General features: G+C 47.7%; 1 protein-coding gene across 3 annotated transcripts in view; it reads right to left on the bottom strand.

Annotated features, from left to right (window-relative positions):
- The window catches only part of LOC134958358 (cadherin-related family member 3-like), a 419058-nt gene that overhangs the window by 84063 nt on the left and 314143 nt on the right, over nucleotides 1-20852 (bottom strand). For all 3 annotated transcript variants that reach the window (XM_063940905.1, XM_063940906.1, XM_063940907.1), the window contains exon 13: nucleotides 5488-5717. In XM_063940905.1, coding sequence (XP_063796975.1) covers nucleotides 5488-5717 — 230 coding nt within the window. The remainder of the gene's footprint in view (nucleotides 1-5487; nucleotides 5718-20852) is intronic.

Below are 20852 nucleotides of genomic sequence, written 5' to 3' on the forward strand. Positions count from 1 at the left end.
AGTCCCCACTCTCCCGGATGCAGGTCGTGCCTGCTGAGGAAGTCCGCCTCCCAGTTGTCCACCCCCAGGATGAACACAGCTGACAGCGCGCTTAGATGGCCTTCCGCCCAGCGTAGAATCCTGGTCGCTTCTGCCATGGCCATTCTGCTCCTTGTTCCGCCTTGGCGGTTTATATGAGCCACTGCCGTGACATTGTCTGACTGAATCAGAACCGGTTTTCTCCGAAGCAATTCATCCGCTTGACGCAGGGCGTTGTATATGGCCCTCAACTCCAGGACGTTGATGTGGAGACAAGACTCTAGGCTTGACCAGAGACCTTGGAAATTTATTCCCAGTGTCACTGCTCCCCAGCCTCGGAGGCTTGCGTCCGTGGTCACCAGGACCCAGTCCTGAATGCCGAACCTGCGACCTTCTAGTAGGTGAGCACTGTTCAGCCACCACAGGAGAGGTACCCTGGTCCTGGGAGACAGGGTGATCCTTTGATGCATTTGTAAATGGGACCCGGACCACTTGTCCAAGAGGTCCCATGAAAAGTCCTCGCATGGAACCTGCTGAAAGGGATGGCCTCGTAGGAAGCCACCATCTTCCCCAGGACCCGCGTGCAATGATGCACTGAAACCTTTTTTGGTTTTAATAGGTTCCTGACCATGGCTATGAGTTCCTGAACCTTTTCGATCGGAAGAAAAACCTTTTTCTGGTCTGTGTCTAGAATCAGCCCCAAAAAGGTCAGACGCGTTGTAGGGACTAGCTGGGACTTCGGTATATTGAGAATCCAGCCGTGTATCTGCAACGTCTTCATGGACAGAGACACGCTGTCCAGCAACCTCTCCCGAGATCTCGACTTTATGAGGAGATCATCCAAGTATGGGATAATTGTGACCCCCTGCCTGCGCAGGAGCACCATCATTTCCGCCATTACCTTGGTGAAAATTCTCAGGGCCGTGGAAAGCCCAAATGGCAACGTCTGAAATTGGTAGTGACAGTCCTGCACTGCAAATCTCAGGAACGCCTGATGCGGAGGGAATATCGGAACATGAAGGTAAGCATCCTTTATGTCCAGGGACACCATCCAATCCCCCCCCTCCAGGCTGGCGATGACCGCCCTGAGTGATTCCATTTTGAACTTGAACCTCTTCAAGTACAGGTTCAGAGATTTCAGGTTTAAAATGGGTCTGACCGAACCGTCCGGTTTCGGGACCACAAACAGGGTTGAGTAATATCCCTCTCCTTGCTGGAGATGAGGAACTGTGACAATCACCTGTTGAATATACAATTTTTGGATTGCTGCCAACACTAGCTCCCTCTCTGACGGGGAAGCCGGCAGAGCTGATTTGAAAAATCGGCGAGGAGGCAAGTCTTCGAATTCCAGCCTGTATCCCTGAGAAACAATCTCTAATGCCCAGGGATCCACCTGCGAGTGAACCCAGACGTGGCTGAAAAACCGAAGACGAGCCCCCACCAGATCTGCCTCCCCTCGCAAAGCCCCAGCGTCATGCGGTGGACTTTGCAGACGCAGGGGAGGACTTCTGCTCTTGGGAACTAGCTGTGTGCAGCTTATTTCCCCTGCCTTTCCCTCTGGCAACAAAGGATGACCCACGTACCTTCTTGTTTTTATTGGAACGAAAGGACTGCATTTGATAATGAGGTGACTTTTTTGTATGCTGCGGGGGGACATAAGGTAAGAAATTTGACTTACCAGCCGTAGCCGTAGAGACAAGATCCGAGAGGCCGTCTCCAAACAACTCCACCCCTTTGTAAGGCAAGGACTCCTTATGCCGCTTTGAATCGGCATCTCCCGTCCACTGTCAGGTCCACGAGAGCCGCCTAGCAGAAATAGACATAGCATTTATTCTGGAGCTTAATAAACAAATGTCTCTCTGAGCATCCCTCATATACAAGGCAGCATCTCTGATATGCTCTATGGTCATTTGAATGGCGTCCCTATCTAAGGTGTAAATTTCCGTAGATAAGGAATCTGCCCATGCCACAACCGCACTACAAATCCAGGCCGCGCCATAGACGGTCGAGCAATAGTACCGGAATGATTGTAAATGTGCTTTAAGGTAATTTCCTGCCTGCAATCAGCAGGTTCCTTGAGGGAAGCCGTATCCTGAGAAGGCAGTGCCACCTTTTTGGATAAACGTGTCAGCGCCTTGTCAATTTTTGGCGAAGATTCCCAGCGTATCCTATCAGTTTGTGGAAAAGGATACGCCATGAGAATCCTTTTGGGAACTTGTGGTCTCCTATCCGGAGATTCCCAAGCCTTTTCGCACAAGTCACTTAATTCAAATGAGGATGGAAAAGTGACTTCAGGCTTTTTCCCTTTATACATGTGTACCCTCGTGTCAGGGACAGGGGGTTCCTCAGTAATATGCAAAACCTCTTTAATGGCAATAATCATGTACCGTATACCCTTAGCCACCTTCGGCTGTAATTTTGCATCTTCATAGTCGACACTAGAGTCAGTATCTGTGTCGGTATCTGTGTCATCGATCTGGGATATGGTGCGCTTCTGAGACCCCGAAGGACCTGGCGCCCCAGGGACAGGCATGGACTGGCTACCTGACTGATCCCTAGCTTCTGCCTTGTCTAATCTTTTATGCAATAGATTGACATTTGCATTCAAGACATTCAGCATATCCACCCATTCCGGTGTCGGCGTTGCCGACGGCGACCTGACATTCAAGCGCTCCCCCTCCACATTAAGCGAGCCTTCCTCGTCAAACATGTCGACACACGCGTACCGACACACTTCACACACACACAGGGAACCCCTTTCCTGAAGACAGTATCCCTGTCAAGGCCCTTTGGAGAGACAGAGAGAGAGTATGCCAGCACACACCCCAGCGCAATAACCCTGGAGACCAACACAAAATGTTTTTCCCCAGCAGCGCTGTATAATATGTAAACCGCCAATTATGTGCCCCCCCCCCCCCCTCTCTTTTAAGCACCCTTTCACCGTGTGTAAGCAGGGGAGAGTCCGGGGAGCTTCCTCTCAGCAGTGCTGTGGAGAGAAAATGGCGCTGGTGAGTGCTGAGGGAGAAGCTCCGCCCCCTCGGCGGCGGGCTTCTGTCCCGCTCAAACTTAGTACAATATGGCGGGGGCTCTTTTATATACATGTACAGACTAGCCCACCTGTACATGTATATAGTCTTTTTGCCATGCAGAGGTTTATATTGCTGACCAGGGCGCCCCCCCCTCCTGCGCCCTGCACCCTTACAGTGACCGGAGTATGTGAGGTGTACGGGAGCAATGACGCACAGCTGCAGTGCTGTGCGTTACCTCAGTGAAGTTGAAGGCTTCTGCCGCCTGACTACTTCTGTCTTCTGTACTTCTAGCTCTGTGAGGAGAACGGCGGCGCGGCTCCGGCGGTGGACGCCCAGTAAGAACCTGCGTTCACCCCCTCTGGAGCTAATGGTGTCCAGTAGCCGAGGAAGCAGAGCCTATCTTTGACAAGAAGGTCTGCTCCTCTCTCCTCAGTCCCTCGATGCAGGGAGCCTGTTGCCAGCAGTGCTCCCTGTGAAAAAGTAGTAAAAGGTAGAGAGAGAAAAATCCAAACAAAAATGCTTCTAGGCAGAGAACTCTGGAGAGCTCTCTGCAGTGCACCCATCTTGTTCTGGGCACAGTGTAAAACTGAGGTCTGGAGGAGGGGTATAGAGGGAGGAGCCAGTACACACCCAGAGTCCAAAGCTTTCTTAAAGTGCCCTATCTCCTGCGGAGCCCGTCTATTCCCCATGGTCCTTACGGAGTCCCAGCATCCTCAAGGACGTTAGAGAAAAGTGTGGGTGGCTGAGAGGCACAGAGTGTTGGGAGAAGGCTGAGAGACACAGAGTTAAGGGTGGAAGCTTGAGAGGTACAGAGTGAAGGCGAAAGGCGGAGAGACAGAAAGTAAGGGGGATGGTGAGAGATGCAGATGGGAGATGATGACATGGCTGAGAAATACAGGTGGTAGATGGATGGTGTGGCTAAGAGATGCAGAGGGCAGAAGGTGGCACAAGTCTGGTTGAACCTCTGTATGATGATTACATTGTTTACATACGTACACAAACAGGCATCTTACGGACCATGTGATATCCTACATGAATAGTGACTACCGACTGTAGACGCTGTCTGACCAGGGAGGATACATTTCTTCAGAGGTTCCTCATTGTGAGAAACCACCATATAGGAAATGTGTATATGGAATGAAAAGGAATGTCAACAGGTGGTGCTAGACATGCCCAGTAGGTGGTGCTAGACATGCCCCTACGATGGTGCACCCTCTAATAAAATGTGCTGTGCATACCTATGTGTGCATCCCAATGCAGGACAGCCACGGTCAGCTGGGACTTCTGAAATCCGGAGCCAGCGCAGCAGAGCATAGATGTCTCCAGCCTGCCCTAGGCTTTTCCAGATGCCCCTAAACATTTGCCTCTACTGTCTATGCCTAGGGCCTGCTCTGTGGCCCCTGCAGAAGGATAATTAACTATTACAACATTGAGGTGAGTACCAGATGAACAGTGAGGTGAGGAACTTAATTAAAGGAATTTTCCACCACTGCATAACTTTGATTTACTAGTTTCTAACCACAATCTAAGTTTTATTAATTACATTATTTAAACTTCCTGGTTTACGTCTTAGTTTTTCAACCATTTATTTACCTATCTAATCAGGTATACTTATTTCATTGCCCTGAAATACAATGCAGATCTCTTCTAACTTAGTAGAAAGTACTGCACAATTATGTAAATACATGTCACAGAAGCACAGGACGAAGCCAGAAAGATAAAGAAATGCATTTAGCTAAAGTTGCAAGTAATAAAAGAAAGTCACCTGCAGATGAAAAAAATGGTTAAAGTTTTTTTTCCATGTACCAAGCCTTGGAAAGAGATAAAGTGGAAAAATTACATCTTCAAACTTTCATTTATTTAGATTAGTCTATGAAATGATAGACACTGGTTGCTTTCGGAACTAGGGATGGCCATTGGTGTGTTTACCTTTGACGGTTACCATCAATGGTGTTATAACAAGTGGTCATTGATGGTTGTAAACTATGCATTGGATGACCATCATCAACTGATGGTCATCCCTGTTCTTTGACTGACTGACCCATGGGCCAATCAGAACTTGGAGGTGGGGCTTTGTGGGTGTCGGGGGAAGAGCTATGCTCTTGTAGAAAAAATTAACCATCAGGTGGTTCTGTACCATCGATGGCGGAAAACTATCTGTTTATCCACCATCAATGGCAAAAGTATTTGCCACTGGCCATAAACCATCAATGATCTTGAATTGTTGATGGTTGATGGCCATCCCTATTCGATACATCTACACTTTATATCTCTCCACAGCTTGTAACATCTCCCCTCCAGTCTGATATCAGATGCAAACAGAGCCTTATAACCAGGACTGTTAGGTTGGTTTGAGGACCGGGAACCACTCATATAGATAAATCAGTCACATGACTACACAAGTTCATATAAATCACAAAATGACACATCAATTACTTACTGTTGCCAGAGCTGTACGAGGTTTGATGGGGTCACAGTCTGTAGCCTCAATAGTCAACGTGTGTGATGGCTGAACCTCATAATCTAGCCGGGTCACTAATTGAATGCTTCCAGACTTTGGGTTTATCCAAAATAAATCAATAACTCCAGTGTTGCCGTCGCGTATATTATACGTTATGCAGCTTGGGCGATCTTTATCTGTAGCAGTCACTTGTCCAACTTTGGTGTCAGCTTTAAATGCCAAAATAACATTAGTTAATGTATGACTTTGCTGGTGGCTACAAGTATTTTTATTCAAGTTTTAAAGCACAATTGTATAAAATAGTATAAAATAATTATTTACTAGTTTGTCAGTGGACCAGGGCCGGTTCTAGCCCTTGTGGCGCTCCAGGCGAAAATAGGGATGTGGCTTCATAAAGGGGCATTGTCAGTATTGCCCCTGTAGAGTTGTGCCCCTGTTTGGGTCCCCAGTAGAGTTGTGCCCCCGTTTGTGCCCCCAGTAGAGTTGTCCCACTTACAAAAAAATAAATAAAACAAAAATTAATTAATGAATACTCACCATCCCCGCTCCTGATTCCCGAACGCTGCTGACCTTCGTCTCCGGCCGCCGGCGCCGCTCCTCGGATCTATGGGAGAGACGTCATGACGTCTCTCCCATAGCACAGCATAGACACTATTATGACCCCTAGCGTCTATGTGCCGGTCCCACAGTGCCTTGCGGTGCGCGATTACATCATCGCGCACAGCAGTGACAGCACAGCACCGCACAGCACAGCACCGGGGAGTACCACCAGTAGCGGATCTTGCCACTGCGGCGATGCCCTCCGGAAGGCGGCGCCCCAGGCAAAAATCCTGTGTGCCCATAGCAAGATCCGCTACTGCAGTGGACAGTACACAAACCTTTTCCAAACATACAGTAAATGGCATGGGGAGCTAGAGATTGTGTTGTGTAGTGCAGGTTGAAAACCCCTTCTCTAAAAAATGTCAATTCTCCACTGGAAAAAAGTAAAGCAGATTATTGAAGATGCTGTTTTGTGATAATAATGTATCAAAGAGAGTGGAGAAGTGGTGAAGTTGTCCAAAGTAACCAATCAGATTCTAGCTAGCATTTATTAAGTACATTCTATAAAACGATAGGTACAAGATAATTGGTTGTTATAGAGTACAGACAACTTCTCCTGCAACACCCATGAGAGTAGGTAAGTATGCTTTATCTCTCTCGAAGGTCTGATACATCTCCCCTTATAATGCACTTGCGTTTGGTAGTTAGAGCAAAGGTAGTTAGAGCAAAGATGAACTGGGGCTGTGAAACACGACAAGGGTGGGCACGGTCACAGGCAAAGAGGGCGTGGCCATGGTCCTGTGTGGCAGTCTCTGTGTGGCAGGACCAGCTCATCTGGCCATCGGCATTTGCCAGAAGTGCCAGATAGCCAGTCTTGCTGTGGTTAGAAGATCAGTTCATGCCTGGATTGTAATCATATCAGTGATGCAAATTGGGGGGTGCAGCATGGCCATGCCCCTTAACATTAAGGCCCCACCCCCCTTTCAGACACACATGCTTATGGCGTACTTGCGATCCCTATATAATCCACAGCAATGTTAGGAGGTATGATAAAGCTAATTTGTGGCCCCTGGTGCTGTCACAAAAGAGCCACTTGTGAAGACCCAGAATCTCAAACCTAAACACCTCCATATGAGGTCATCAGATTTAAATGACCAAATAATCCCAAACCTGAGCACTGTTGCACAATGAATTAACTAACTGACATATCAAGATCATCAACTGCTTATGCTATTGTAACCCTCTGTTGGCGCCTATATATTGAATGGTTACCCTAGAAATATTGAATGTGCTTCCACCCAAGCCGTGATACTATATTTAGGCTTGCTCGGGTAAGCCTACTCTCAGGATTGTGTACATGTGTACTTATTTAATTTAATTACACATTTACCATTTGTATTATCCCTGTTCTTCTTTTTCCAGATTCCATGGGTTAAATTCCACTTCACAAAGTAAGCGGTAAGTATAACAGTATAATTTCACAGCAACCCTTTAGACATCAATGCATTTTGTCCAACATGACGAAAGGTAATACATTCCCTATATTTCCCCAAATACCTATACATATAAGATTTACATGCAATACAAAAAACTCTCCTTTTCTCAACAGAGAATGAGTGACCCGAGTACTCTTAATGTAGTTGTGCACTGTTGGGGCCCATAATTTCCATGACTTTGAAACAGTTAAAACGTATTAAATGGAGATGAACTAATAATATCTTTTGATGTAGTAATTCTCCTTTGAACAGTAAAGATGTTACTCAACTCTGTCTATCTATGTAGTAGTTAATATCCACTATGGGTGGTCTTCTGTTTGCCGGCGGCCGGGCTCCCTGACGACCAGCATACCAGCGGCGGAATCCCAGCCGCCGGCATACTGACATCTTTTCTCCCTCTTGGGGGTCCACGACCCCCCTGGAGGGAGAATACAGCGCGCCACCAAGCCCACAGCGTGGCAAGCGCAGAGAGCCCGCAAGGGGCTCATTTGCGCTCGCCCAGCTGTCGGTATGCCGGCGGTCGGGATTCCAGCGCCGGTATGCTGGTCGCCGGGAGCCCGGCCGCCGTCATACCCTACTACACCCTCCACTACTGTGCTACATAAGGGCCTACACACTAATAGATTTTACTAAACGATATCAACGTTCTCGTTCATTAATGATCGAGAACTCATTCATATTGTTTAGTGTGTAGGCACCAATGATGAACGATGCGTGCAGGCCAATATGGACGAGATTGTCCATATTAGCATGCACTGCTATGGAGCCGGGTGACGGGGGGAGTGAAGAAACTTCAACCCCCCCCCCCCCCCCCGTCACCTCCCCCTCGCCGCCGGGTCGCCCGTATCCACCGTCGGGCAGCTTGGCGGCATATAGCCAAATGTGTAGGGGGCATTGTTTCCTTATTTATTATTGTTTTCCCTTTTAGCTGACAAGTAGAAAGTATCTCTTTAGTATATAAGTAGAAAAACACTAGCAATAGTCTAGACTTGAAGTTGTTTCCTCTCCTCGGTGTAATGCAACTGTAGCAGTTTGATCCAGCACTAAAACTGATATCGTTAACCTTAGCAGTCGTGTTCACTTGGTAGAGCTGTGGCCATATACTGTATATATATATAATTCCAAAGTCATACCGGCACTCCCAATATATATGGACAGATTCCTTTGCTGCGGTGCCCTCCAGGTCAGCGATTGACAAACATAGGGAGTAAACGTTGGTGGCACTCAAGCAGGCTTAATAGATGCAAAGATAAAATTCCTTTATTTGCCTACATGTTTCGGGGAAAAGCACCCCGTCCTCAGGGCTTAGACAACAATAAAAGCATACACATATAACACTTAAATACGCCACAGACAAAAGACATTAGTGCAGAGATTGTACTCACCTGTCCTCACGGCGCTGCCGCCCGTCCGCACACGCTGCACGCTTCCGTGTTGCTGAGCGATGACGTCACGGTGCGCCGCGGGGCAGGGAGATCGTCATAGAAACCAACAGTAATCAGTTACAGGCGTCCAGAGAGCCTGTGCGAAAAACATACAGAAATAAAAATACAATATAAGACAACACATTTAAAATACATATAAACCATCGTTTAGGGAGAGATCCTAACAATACCTAGCTAACATCAAATTTTTAACTCAATAATAACATATTAAATTCCTCTGTTGCTAAACGAACAGGATGATTACAATTAGCAGATAGCAATTAACCCCTCCACTACAAGCAAGATATAGAAATACCTAAATAATTATATGACCTTAAAGAAAACATTGTAGTCCCAGGTTTTCATTAAGGCCACCAGGGGATAGTGTTCCCAACTTAAAGATCCAACGGGACTCCTTCTGTAAAAGTAATCTATCCCTATTGCCACCCCTCAGCGAAATGGGGGTATGATCAATGAGGATAGCCCGAATGCTAGCCACCCCATGTTTAGCTGTGATCAAGCTGCTTGTGGCATCATGGAGCATAATTCTGATATGGATGCCACACTTGATTTAGTGCATCAGGATGCACGTGAACGTTTAAGCTTCTCTGATGCAGAAGCTAATGCAATTCTTGTGGAAAGGAGGTTGGTGGATGAGACGGTGCCCAATACAAATGAGGAGCTGTACCGACAATGGATAAAATTAAAACAAAGGGAGTGTGATTTTATGTATCACGGTATTACGCTCTCCGACTATTACCGGAGTAATTTAATTCCCCGTGGTTTTAGGATATCCAACTCGCCGACGATAGGCCGTTATAGTGCACAATTTTGTCGCCGGTGGGTGGCAATTCTGAATAAGTGCTCGATGGACCTTATTCTGCTGGTAGTGGAGGAATCTACCCGGGAACTAAATTTGGTTAAAGAGCAGATCCAATCTTTTGAGTTACAGCACAAAACCACCATCAGTGCGGATACACAGACTGATTGGATGAATAAACTGAACACCCAGATGGAAAAATATCGACAGGACCTCATACGGTTCAAAAAAGATAAACTTGCTAAAGTCCAAAGAGACTATGCACAAAGGCAGGTTTACTCTTGGTTGGGTAGTTCAAGATCTAATCAGCAACAATTCTCCTCTAGACGCCGACAGCAAAATTGGCGACGCAGGGAACAACCTGGTATGTCATCCTCCGCGAGTGATTCGGATATGACCTCGGCACTATCAACATCGACTGAAAGAGCGGTCCCTTTAGGACAGCCCCAGATGGGGGCCCAAGGACGCCCCAATCGCAATCCCACAAGCGGTCGCGGCAGAGGACGAGGAGGTCCAAACAAAATCAAAGGATCATACAATCTAAGACCGCCACGTCACCAAAGGAGCTTGTCTTCAACCTTTCATCAACTCCTCTCTCCGATCAAGAATATGGCCTTTTGGCTAAAGGACTTTCCTTTGTCCCTACAACGATCCCAGACCCATTGGAATGGAAGGCTGATATTTATCGGCTAAATAGGACGTTGAAGCGAAAGGAATACTTCAATAGCAGAGCCTCTCGACAGACACCTCGGGAGGTGGCCTCTCTAGAAATACCGACACAGCTTTTGAAAATAGCCCCCAAATCTCAATTTGACCCCCCCAGTCAGAATTCGTCGATCAGGACATTTATCCGTATGGTAGAGCTAGAAGGTGTGCAGGCTATGAATGAGCCAGTATACCCCAATCTCACCTTTGAAGAACGCACCACACTAAAAAACTTGTCTACTAGAACTGACATCATAATTCGGAAGGCTGATAAGGGTGGGTCCATAGTTGTTCAAGACATTGGGGCTTACATTGCTGAATGTGAACGTCAACTAAGGGATTCGTCTGTATATTCCCGTCTCAACAAAGATCCTACTAAGGAATTTAAAAAAGAGCTGGACATCTACTTAAAAGAATCCAGCGGGTTGGGCATTATATCTCAAGATGTTTGCACTGCCCTTACGGTAGATTTCCCGGTAGTACCGCTTTTTTATACCTTGCCGAAAGTACACAAGACCCTGGAGAATCCTCCAGGTCGACCAATTGTGTCAGCAAGGGGTTCGTTATACCAGCCCATTGCGGTCTACCTGGATGCCTATCTTAATCCCTGTGTTCAAGCTCTGCCCTCCTTTCTAAAGGACACATCGTCTCTCTTGTTGCAATTACAGCGATTAGAGTCGATACCCAATAATACTCTGTTGTGTAGTGCTGATGTTACCAGCCTCTACACCTGCATCCCACATGATGCAGGTGTGGAGGCAGTAAGAGCACTTATTGAAGGTAATGCTTTATACCAGGGCCCAGAAGTGTCTTTCTTTTTGCATTTATTGAATTTGGTCTTGAAGAGAAATTATTTCATCTTTAATGGGGATTTTTATTTGCAGTCATCTGGGTGTGCGATGGGGTCCGCTGTGGCCCCATCGTACGCCAATGCCTTCATGTACCATCTTGAAAATACTATGTTTTATCTTGACCCTTCTGTTAAGCCCCATGTGATTTACTACAGGCGCTACATCGATGATCTTCTGGTCTGTTGGGGTGGTTCTAGGGAGAAGCTAACTAGGCTGTGGGAGCAACATAATGCATCTGAACATGTAGTGAAATTTACATATGTGATTGACGATAAGCAAATCAATTTCTTGGATGTTTCTATTACTCTTAACTCTGGTCAGCTTAGTACCTCACTTTTTGTTAAGAACACTGATAGAAATACATTTTTGAATTATCAAAGTTTCCATCCATTGGCATTAAAGAAAGGGTTACCGTACTCACAATTTTTGCGAGTACGGCGTATTACGTCAGACCCTCAGGAGACCAATAGGGCCCTCAATGAAATGCTATTGAGATTTGCACAAAGGGGGTATCCCATTAGGGAACTTGAAAAATCAAAGGCGGCAGTCCTTCGTATCCCTAGACAACAATTATTAAATCCCAGGTCTGACCAGAAAAAAGCAGCAGACAGATTACCATGGGTGAGCAGATTCACTACGAGTTCAAAACGAATAGTGAGCAAGGCCAAACAACTGTGGCCCATTATACAAACAGAAACTGCTTTGAGTAATCTATCCAACACTAGATTGTTACCCAGTCATACTAGGGGTAACAATATAGGGGATCATATAGTTCGCCTTGATGTTACCAATATGGCTAAATGTAACCAAGCCCATTTCCTTAGACCTAAGATGGGGTGCTATAGGTGTCTCGGTTGTGCCACGTGCAATACTTTGCAAACTGGCACCACGTTTAACCATCCTCAAACAGGTCATAAAATCCCTATTAGACATCGCCTTACCTGCACTACTACTCACGTAATATATTTGCTCACGTGTCCGTGTGGTCTTGCCTATGTAGGCAAGACCATACGACAGTTTAGAGAAAGGATGGCGCTTCACAGGAGTGCCATCAAAAAAGCATTTGAGAAGGGCACGAGTGATCAGCCTTTTGCGCGTCACTGCTTGACAGCTAAACATGGGGTGGCTAGCATTCGGGCTATCCTCATTGATCCTACCCCCATTTCGCTGAGGGGTGGCAATAGGGATAGATTACTTTTACAGAAGGAGTCCCATTGGATCTTTAAGTTGGGAACACTATCCCCTGGTGGCCTTAATGAAAACCTGGGACTACAATGTTTTCTTTAAGGTCATATAATTATTTAGGTATTTCTATATCTTGCTTGTAGTGGAGGGGTTAATTGCTATCTGCTAATTGTAATCATCCTGTTCGTTTAGCAACAGAGGAATTTAATATGTTATTATTGAGTTAAAAATTTGATGTTAGCTAGGTATTGTTAGGATCTCTCCCTAAACGATGGTTTATATGTATTTTAAATGTGTTGTCTTATATTGTATTTTTATTTCTGTATGTTTTTCGCACAGGCTCTCTGGACGCCTGTAACTGATTACTGTTGGTTTCTATGACGATCTCCCTGCCCCGCGGCGCACCGTGACGTCATCGCTCAGCGACACGGAAGCGTGCAGCGTGTGCGGACGGGCGGCAGCGCCGTGAGGACAGGTGAGTACAATCTCTGCACTAATGTCTTTTGTCTGTGGTGTATTTAAGTGTTATATGTGTATGCTTTTATTGTTGTCTAAGCCCTGAGGACGGGGTGCTTTTCCCCGAAACATGTAGGCAAATAAAGGAATTTTATCTTTGCATCTATTAAGCCTGCTTGAGTGCCACCAACGTTTTCTCCCTGTGTATATATATATATATATATATATATATATATATTTTGTAAAACAAGCATACACCATACTTACCTACTTTGAATGAGAAGCCCAGAGAGGAGATGCTGCAGGAGACTTCAGGGGACGGGCTGTGACATCATCAAGCCCCGCCCCCACATCTGGAAAACGCCGCGATCCGCGGGTCCGCGGGAAGGGGCGAGGCTAAAATTACACAATTTGCATTATTTTAACCCCTTCCCCACTCCACGGACCCGTGAACGGGAGCCTCCCGCAGTTTCCGAGAGAGTAGGCAAATAGGGCATACACGACGCACGTATATCCTTTCTTTCCTAAAGATTAAAACTGTGAGTCCTGGCTAAATGCACTAGTTGAAATATATTCACAGCCTCAGTTCCTGAATATCCTTTCCCTTTATACTGGGTAGTCAAATACAGTTCAAATGCCAGTTCTTTCCCACAGCTTCTCAATTTAATTATAATACATCTGAATTAATGAGGCCTAAAATATTCTATGCTGCTTTCTCTATTTTACACCAGCACATTTGGCTGTAGAACATATAGGGTTAATTCAGCTCCTTGCTGTTAGCAGTCTCTGCTTATAGGGTATCCTGTAGGCCCACTTTTATGTGCTTCTGCTGCTGCTGCTTGTAAACCTTTGCTTGGCCTTCTAAAATCGTTCTGGGTACTGATCTCACTACTCCTCAGTGTTCAGTACTCCTCTATTATGCAATTATTCTTTGAGGACTAATAACTGCTGGCACTACATTAAAGTCACTGTCTCTCCCTTATCAGTACTCAGGTAATGCTAGGAGTCACGTAAAGCAATGTAAGTGGTGAGATGATAATACAGTTCACTTACGTACACACTATACAGCCCAATAGCACTAGACAGCGCATATATCCTTAGAGTGGCGCTTGAATGGGCACTGTTGTTGGGCTTAAATCACATTACACTCAGTAGCGGATCTTGCCACGGGCAAGCAGGACTTTTGCCCGGGGCGCCGCCATCCGGAGGGCGCCGCACCATGGCAAGATCCGCTGCTGCTGTGCCCCCCGCTGCCCACTCGGTCCACTGCCGCTGCCCGCTGTGAAGGGAAACTAGAAGCTACGCGTCTAGTTTCCCTTCGTGGAGAGGACCTTTACTGTAATGATGTGCGGTGCGCGATGACGTCATCGCGCACCGCACATGATTTAAGCGGCGCTACTACTGTACAGGGGGCATAACTGACCACGCCCCCTGTATGAAGCCACACCCCTATTGCCACCCGGGGCGCAAAAAGCCCCTGAACCGGCCCTGATTACACTCCCCTAGCCTCAGTTCCTGCTGCTACCTGCTCCTCTGCAACGGCTGCCTGGCACTGATATTCTCTATGATCCATTCTTATAGATGGCAAAACGGGTTTTATGGTAAGAACTTACCTTTGTTAAAACTCTTTCTGCGAGGTACACTGGGCTCCACAATGATAGACATAGGGGTGTAGAGTAGGATCTTGATCCGAAGCACCAACAGGCTCAAAAGCTTTGACCTTCTTCCCAAGATGCATAGCGCCGCCTCCTATATCACCCCGCCTCCGTGCACAGGAGCTCAGTTTTGTTAACCAGCCCAATGCAGTAGCAAGTAAAAGAGACGACAACTGCCAATTCCCACAAACACCACACTCTCCCGACAGGAGAAATGTCAGCGGGTAATGCCATACCAACCCAAAGAAGCTAAGTGCGTCAGGGTGGGCGCCTTGTGGAGCCCAGTGTACCTCGCAGAAAGAGTTTTAACAAAGGTAAGTTCTTACTATAAAACTCGTTTTCTGCTGCGGGGTACACTGGGCTCCACAAGGATAGACATAGGGGATGTCCTAAAGCAGTTCCTTGCACTGTAGCGGGCACAAGAACTCTGCGTACAAAGGAAGCATCCTGGGAAGCGGCAGTATCGAAGGCATAGAACCTTATGAATGTGTTCACAGGGGACCACGTAGCCGCCTTGCACAATTGTTCAAGGGTCGCACCATGTTGGGCCGCCCAAGAAGGTCCAACAGACCGAGTAGAATGGGCCTTAATGTGATCAGGAGCAGAGAGACCAGCCTTCACATAAGCATGTGCAATCACCATTCTAATCTATCTGGCCAGAGTTTGCTTGTGAGCAGGCCAGCCCCGTTTGTGAAACCCAAACACAACAAAAAGAGAATCAGATTTCCTAATAGGAGCAGTTCTCTTCACATTGATACGGAGAGCCTGTACCACATCCAAAGACCGCTCTTTGGGAGACAGATCAGGAGAAACAAGTGCCGGAACTACAATCTCTTGATTAAGGTGGAACGAAGAAACCACCTTATGTAGGTAGCCGTGACGAGTCCTAAGAACCGCCCGGTCACGGTGAAATATCAGATATGGGGAACTACAGGACAAGGCACCCAAATCCGACACTCATCTAGCTGAAGCAATAGCCAGCAGAAACACCACCTTAAGAGAAAGCCACTTAAGATCAGCTGAACCAAGAGGTTCAAACGGAGACTCTTGTAACGCCTCCAAAACCACCGACAAGTCCCAAGGAGCCACAGGCGGGACATAAGGAGGTTGGATACGCAACACGCCCTGAGTAAAGGTATGCACATCAGGTAAGGTCGCAATTTTTCTCTGAAACCACACCGACAAGGCAGATATTTGAACCTTGAGGGAGGCCAGACGCAGGCCTAAGTCCAGACCCTGCTGAAGAAAAGCCAGCAACTTGGCTATACTAAACTTGGAAGCGTCATAATCGTTAGATGCACACCAAACAAAGTAAGAATGCCAGACCCGTAGTAAATCCGTGCAGAAGCCGGTTTCTGGGCCCGCAACATAGTTTGAATGACCGCCTCAGAAAACCCTTTAGCCCTTAAGACGGAAGCTTCAAGAGCCACGCCGTCAAAGACAGCCGGGCTAGGTCATGGTAGACACAGGGGCCCTGAACGAGGAGGTCTGGGCGTTGTGGAAGTAAAATTGGACGCTCTGACAATAGGCCTTGCAGGTCTGAGAACCAGTGCCGTCTGGGCCACGCTGGAGCTATGAGAAGCAGAATTCCTTTTTCTTGCTTGAACTTCCGAATTACCCTGGGCAGGAGTGACACCGGAGGGAACATGTACGGCAGCCGAAACCTCCACGGTACCGCCAGCGCATCCACGAATGCTGCTTGAGGATCCCTTGTCCTTGCTCCGAAGACCGGAACCTTGTGATTGTGTCGAGACGCCATCAGATCTACGTCTGGAAGGCCCCCCCTTTCCACTAGGAGTTGAAACACTTCTGTATGGAGGCCCCACTCGCCGGTATGCACGTCCTGACGACTGAGAAAGTCCGCTTCCCAATTCAGGACTCCCGGAATGAATATTGCTGATATGGCCGGTAGATGGCGTTCTGCCCACTGTAGAATCCGTGAGACTTCCTTCATTGCTAGGCGGCTTCAAGTGCCGCCTTGATGATTTATGTAAGCCACTGTGGTGGCGTTGTCTGACTGTACTTGAACAGGACGGTTCTGAATTAAATGCTGGTCTAGGATCAAGGCATTGAAGACCGCCCGCAGCTCCAGAATATTGATCGAGAGGAGGGACTCCTTCTTGGTCCACCGCCCCTGAAGGGAGTGTCGCTCCAGCACCGCGCCCCAACCTCTTAGACTGGCATCTGTCATCAACAGGACCCAGTCGGATATCCAGAACAGACGGCCCCTGCACAGTTGCTGGTCCCGGAGCCACCAGAGCAGCGACAGACGGACCTCCGGAGTCAATTAGATCATTTGAGACCTGATCCGGTGAGGCAGGCCGTCCCATTTGGCTAGAATCAGCCTCTGGAGAGGGCGAGAGTGAAATTGAGCGTACTCCACCATGTCAAATGCTGACACCATGAGGCCCAGCACCTGCATCGCTGAATGTATTGACACTTGCGGACGAGATAGGAAGCAACGAATCCTGTCCTGAAGTTTCAGGACTTTCTCCTGAGACAGGAACAACCGCTGGTTGTGAGTGTCCAATAGTGCTCCCAGATGCACCATGCTCTGAGCAGGGATCAGGGATGACTTCTTCCAGTTGATGAGCCACCCGTGGGCTTGCAGAAACCGGACCGTCACATCTAGATGACGCAGGAGAAGTTCTGGGGAATTTGCCAAGATAAAACAAGTTGTCCAAATATGGCAGTATCGTGACCCCTTGATGGCGGAGTACCACCGTCATCACCGCCATGACTTTTGTAAAGACTTGCGGAGCCGTTGTTATACCAAAAGGTAACGCCCGAAACTGGTAATGGCAGTTGCCAATCGCAAAACTCAGGTATTGCTGATGAGACACTGCTATAGGAATATGCAGGTAAGCATCCTGCATATCCAGGGATACCATGTAGTCCCCAGGTTCCAAGGCCAGAACTATAGAGCGAAGGGTTTCCATCCGGAACTTGGAAACCTTCACAAACCTGTTCAATGCCTTGAGGTTGAGAATGGGCCGGGAGGACCCATTCGGTTTCGGGACTAGAAACAGCGGAGAATAGTACCCCCGGCCCCTCTGCGCAAGAGGCACCTGTACGACGACTCCTGTATCCAGGAGGGTCTGTACCACCGAATGTAGAGTATTTGCCTTTGTCTTGTCCAACGGGACATCTGTCTGGCAAAATCGATGAGGGGGTCGGTTTTTGAAGGCTATGGCGTAACCTCGAGTGACGACTTCCCGTACCCAGGCATCTGAAGTGGTCTTCAACCATTCCTGGGTATACCCTAGAAGCCGGCCCCCCACCCTGGGATCCCCCAGAGGGAGGCCCGCCCTGTCATGCGGCAGGCTCATCTGTCTTGGAAGCTGGCTGACGGGCCGCCCAGGCTCTTTTGGGCTTAGGCTTACCAGGTTTGGAAGTGCGGGCCTGCTTGTTGTACGCCTGACCTTTTGCTTTACCTGAAGGACAAAAGGGGCGAAAGGAAGTACCTTTAGCCTTCGACACAGAAGGAGCAGTACTTGGCAGACAGCCAGTTTTGGCAGTAGCCAAGTCAGCCACAATCTTATTTAAATCCTCCCCAAACAGAATATCTCCCTTAAAAGGGTGTACCTCCAGGGTTTTTCTAGAGTCCAGATCCACAGACCAGGATCTCAGCCACAATATCTGGCGAGCCAGGACTGACGTAGTAGAGGCCTTGGCTGCCAGGATACCGGCATCAGAAGCCGCCTCTTTAATACAACGAGAAGCTGTGACAATACAAGACAAGCATTGTTAGCATGGTCAGAGGAGATTTCAGCACCTAACTCCAAGGCCCATGCTTCAATGGCCTCTGCAGCCCAAGTAGCTGCAATAGTGGGCCTTTGTGCAGCACCCGTGAGGGTGTAAATCGCTTTCAGACAGCCCTCCACACGTTTATCCGTAGGCTCTTTTAGAGACGTGACGGTGGTGACCGGTAGAGCTGAGGAAACCACCATCCTAGCCACATGTGAGTCCACTGGAGGAGGCGTTTCCCAATTCTTAGACAGCTCCGGCGCGAGGGGATAGCGAGCCAGCATATTCTTTTGAGGCACAAACTTCGTACCCGGGTATTCCCAGGGTTCCTGACGTATATCAATTAGGTGGTCAGAGTGAGGTAAAACTTGTTTAATCACCTTCTGACGCTTGAACCTATCTGGTTTCTTAGGAGGACCGGATGGCTCGGGATCATCCGTAATCTGTAAAATTAACTTAGTAGCCTCCAAAAGATCAGGAACATCCACATGTGAACCACCTTCCCCATCAGCCGTATCTGAGTCAGAACCTGTGGGGTCAGTGTAAGTGCCATCTTCATCCGACGAGGTGTCAGTGACAGCAGTGGATTGTGAGAAGACAAGTGCTCGCTTAGAGGACCACTTGGACGTAGGCGAGCGACGGTCAGACTTTTTAGTAGTCAGGGACTGGTTCAACTTCTTTATTTGAGCAGATAAATCATCCGCCCACGGCGGGTTAGCTGCAGGGACCACAAACGGTTGCACCGGCATTGGGGATCCCATACGGGGTGTTAGTTTATGAACTAGCGTATGCAGAAGCGTGGAAAAAGCAGCCCACGGCGGGTCATTATTTGCCCCCGTTGCCACCGTCCCACTGGGGGGCAAGGAGCCCCCAGAACCAGAGCCCAAAGCTGCTATATTCCCCTCATAGGTATCTGCGGATTCAGCAGCACCGGCAGGGTGTTCAGCCCCAGAACCGTTACCCTCAGAAGCAGACATGATATAACTTGCAGTATCAGGTAGCACAGTACAATTTGTCAGCAGCACAATACCTCTAGCCCAAACCCCTGCGCAGTGTAGTCAGCACCAGCAGAGATAAAGGAGAGATATGGGGCAATATTTACTAATATTCGTGTTTGAGTCGGTTTGTGTAGTGTTTAAACTCGTTTTGTATCGGGTGCATTTTCATGCAACTTTTTAAATCCATATACACAAAGTTGTGTTTTCCGATGTCGATGCCAGTCGGGTTTTTTTTGGCACATTTACGGCCGTCATTGTCGTTTGCGTACGTGTTTTTGTTGTATTTGCTGGTTTTTTTCCTAAGTTAAACACGGCAGGGTTTTTTTTTTCCCGCGGCCGCATTTTCACTTTCAGTTTCGATTTTCATCCCCGTTCGTGATTGGTTGTGTTTCAGATGGTAGGAGTGTCTGTGCGCAACCAAATAAATACGCCCCAAACCGTCCGCACCTCGTGGGTTTAGTTAGTGCTGAGGAGGAGGGAGGTTGTGCTGTGGAGGTAGGTGAATTTGTGGTTTGGTGAGGAGTGTTGGTAGCAATTTCTGAGTGTGGTATTGTGTTTGAAAGTCGTCTTGTCATTCTTGTTGTCTTGTATTTTGTGGTTTTGTCTCATTTTTAGTATTAGTTATTTTTCTTTATAGTCCCTTGTCAGTGTGTGTGTGTGTGTGTGTGTGTGTGTGTGTGTGTGTGTGTGTGTGTTGTATAGTGGTAGTGGAGGAGTGTGTTGTTTTTTTTCTTCCTGTGTTAACTGTTTAGACACACAATTATGTGTGACTCAGAGGTGGGTGAGGTGGAGGGTGTGAGTGAGGGGGAGGAGGTCGGTCAGGTGGAGGAGGTGAGTGTTAGTGAGGTTAGTGAGGTGGAGGAGGTGGGTGAGGTTGCTGCAGCAGCCTCAAGTGATAGTGACAGTCAGAGTGCTCCGCAGCCACGCACCACTACTAAGACTGGGCGGAATGTAAAGTTTAGTTTTGCTGAAAATGTGGCATTGGTGCGTGAGCTGATGAAGTATCAGAGGCAGCTATTTGGCCCTGAGTCCGCCAAGGTGCCAACACGGAGGAAGACGGTGTTGTGGGCAAAAGTTGTTGCTGCTGTCAATAGTGAGGGGGTGGTCAAGCGGACGGAGGACACGTGCCGCAAACGGTACTATGACATAAAGCGACGTGTCAAGTCCAAAATGGCCAAGGAGGCCAAGTCGGCTCGGAAAACCGGTGGTGGGCAGCCCTATATTGCAAGATATCTGGAGTATGAGGAGCCCATGCGGAGTGTAATACCTCCTGAAGTTGTCTCTGCAACCCATGTCCGGGATTCAGATCGGCCCAGGAAGAATGGTGAGCATGTGTATTTGCATTTACATTCTATGTTAGGTTTTTTTTTGTTTTTTTTTAAATGTGTGTCATGTGACGTTGCACATTACTCCCATCTTCAAGTGTGTGTCAGCCAATACATTGTTTTGGTATTTGTTTTATACAAA

The sequence above is a fragment of the Pseudophryne corroboree genome, chromosome 9, assembly GCF_028390025.1.
Source record: "Pseudophryne corroboree isolate aPseCor3 chromosome 9, aPseCor3.hap2, whole genome shotgun sequence".
NCBI lineage: Eukaryota > Metazoa > Chordata > Amphibia > Anura > Myobatrachidae > Pseudophryne > Pseudophryne corroboree.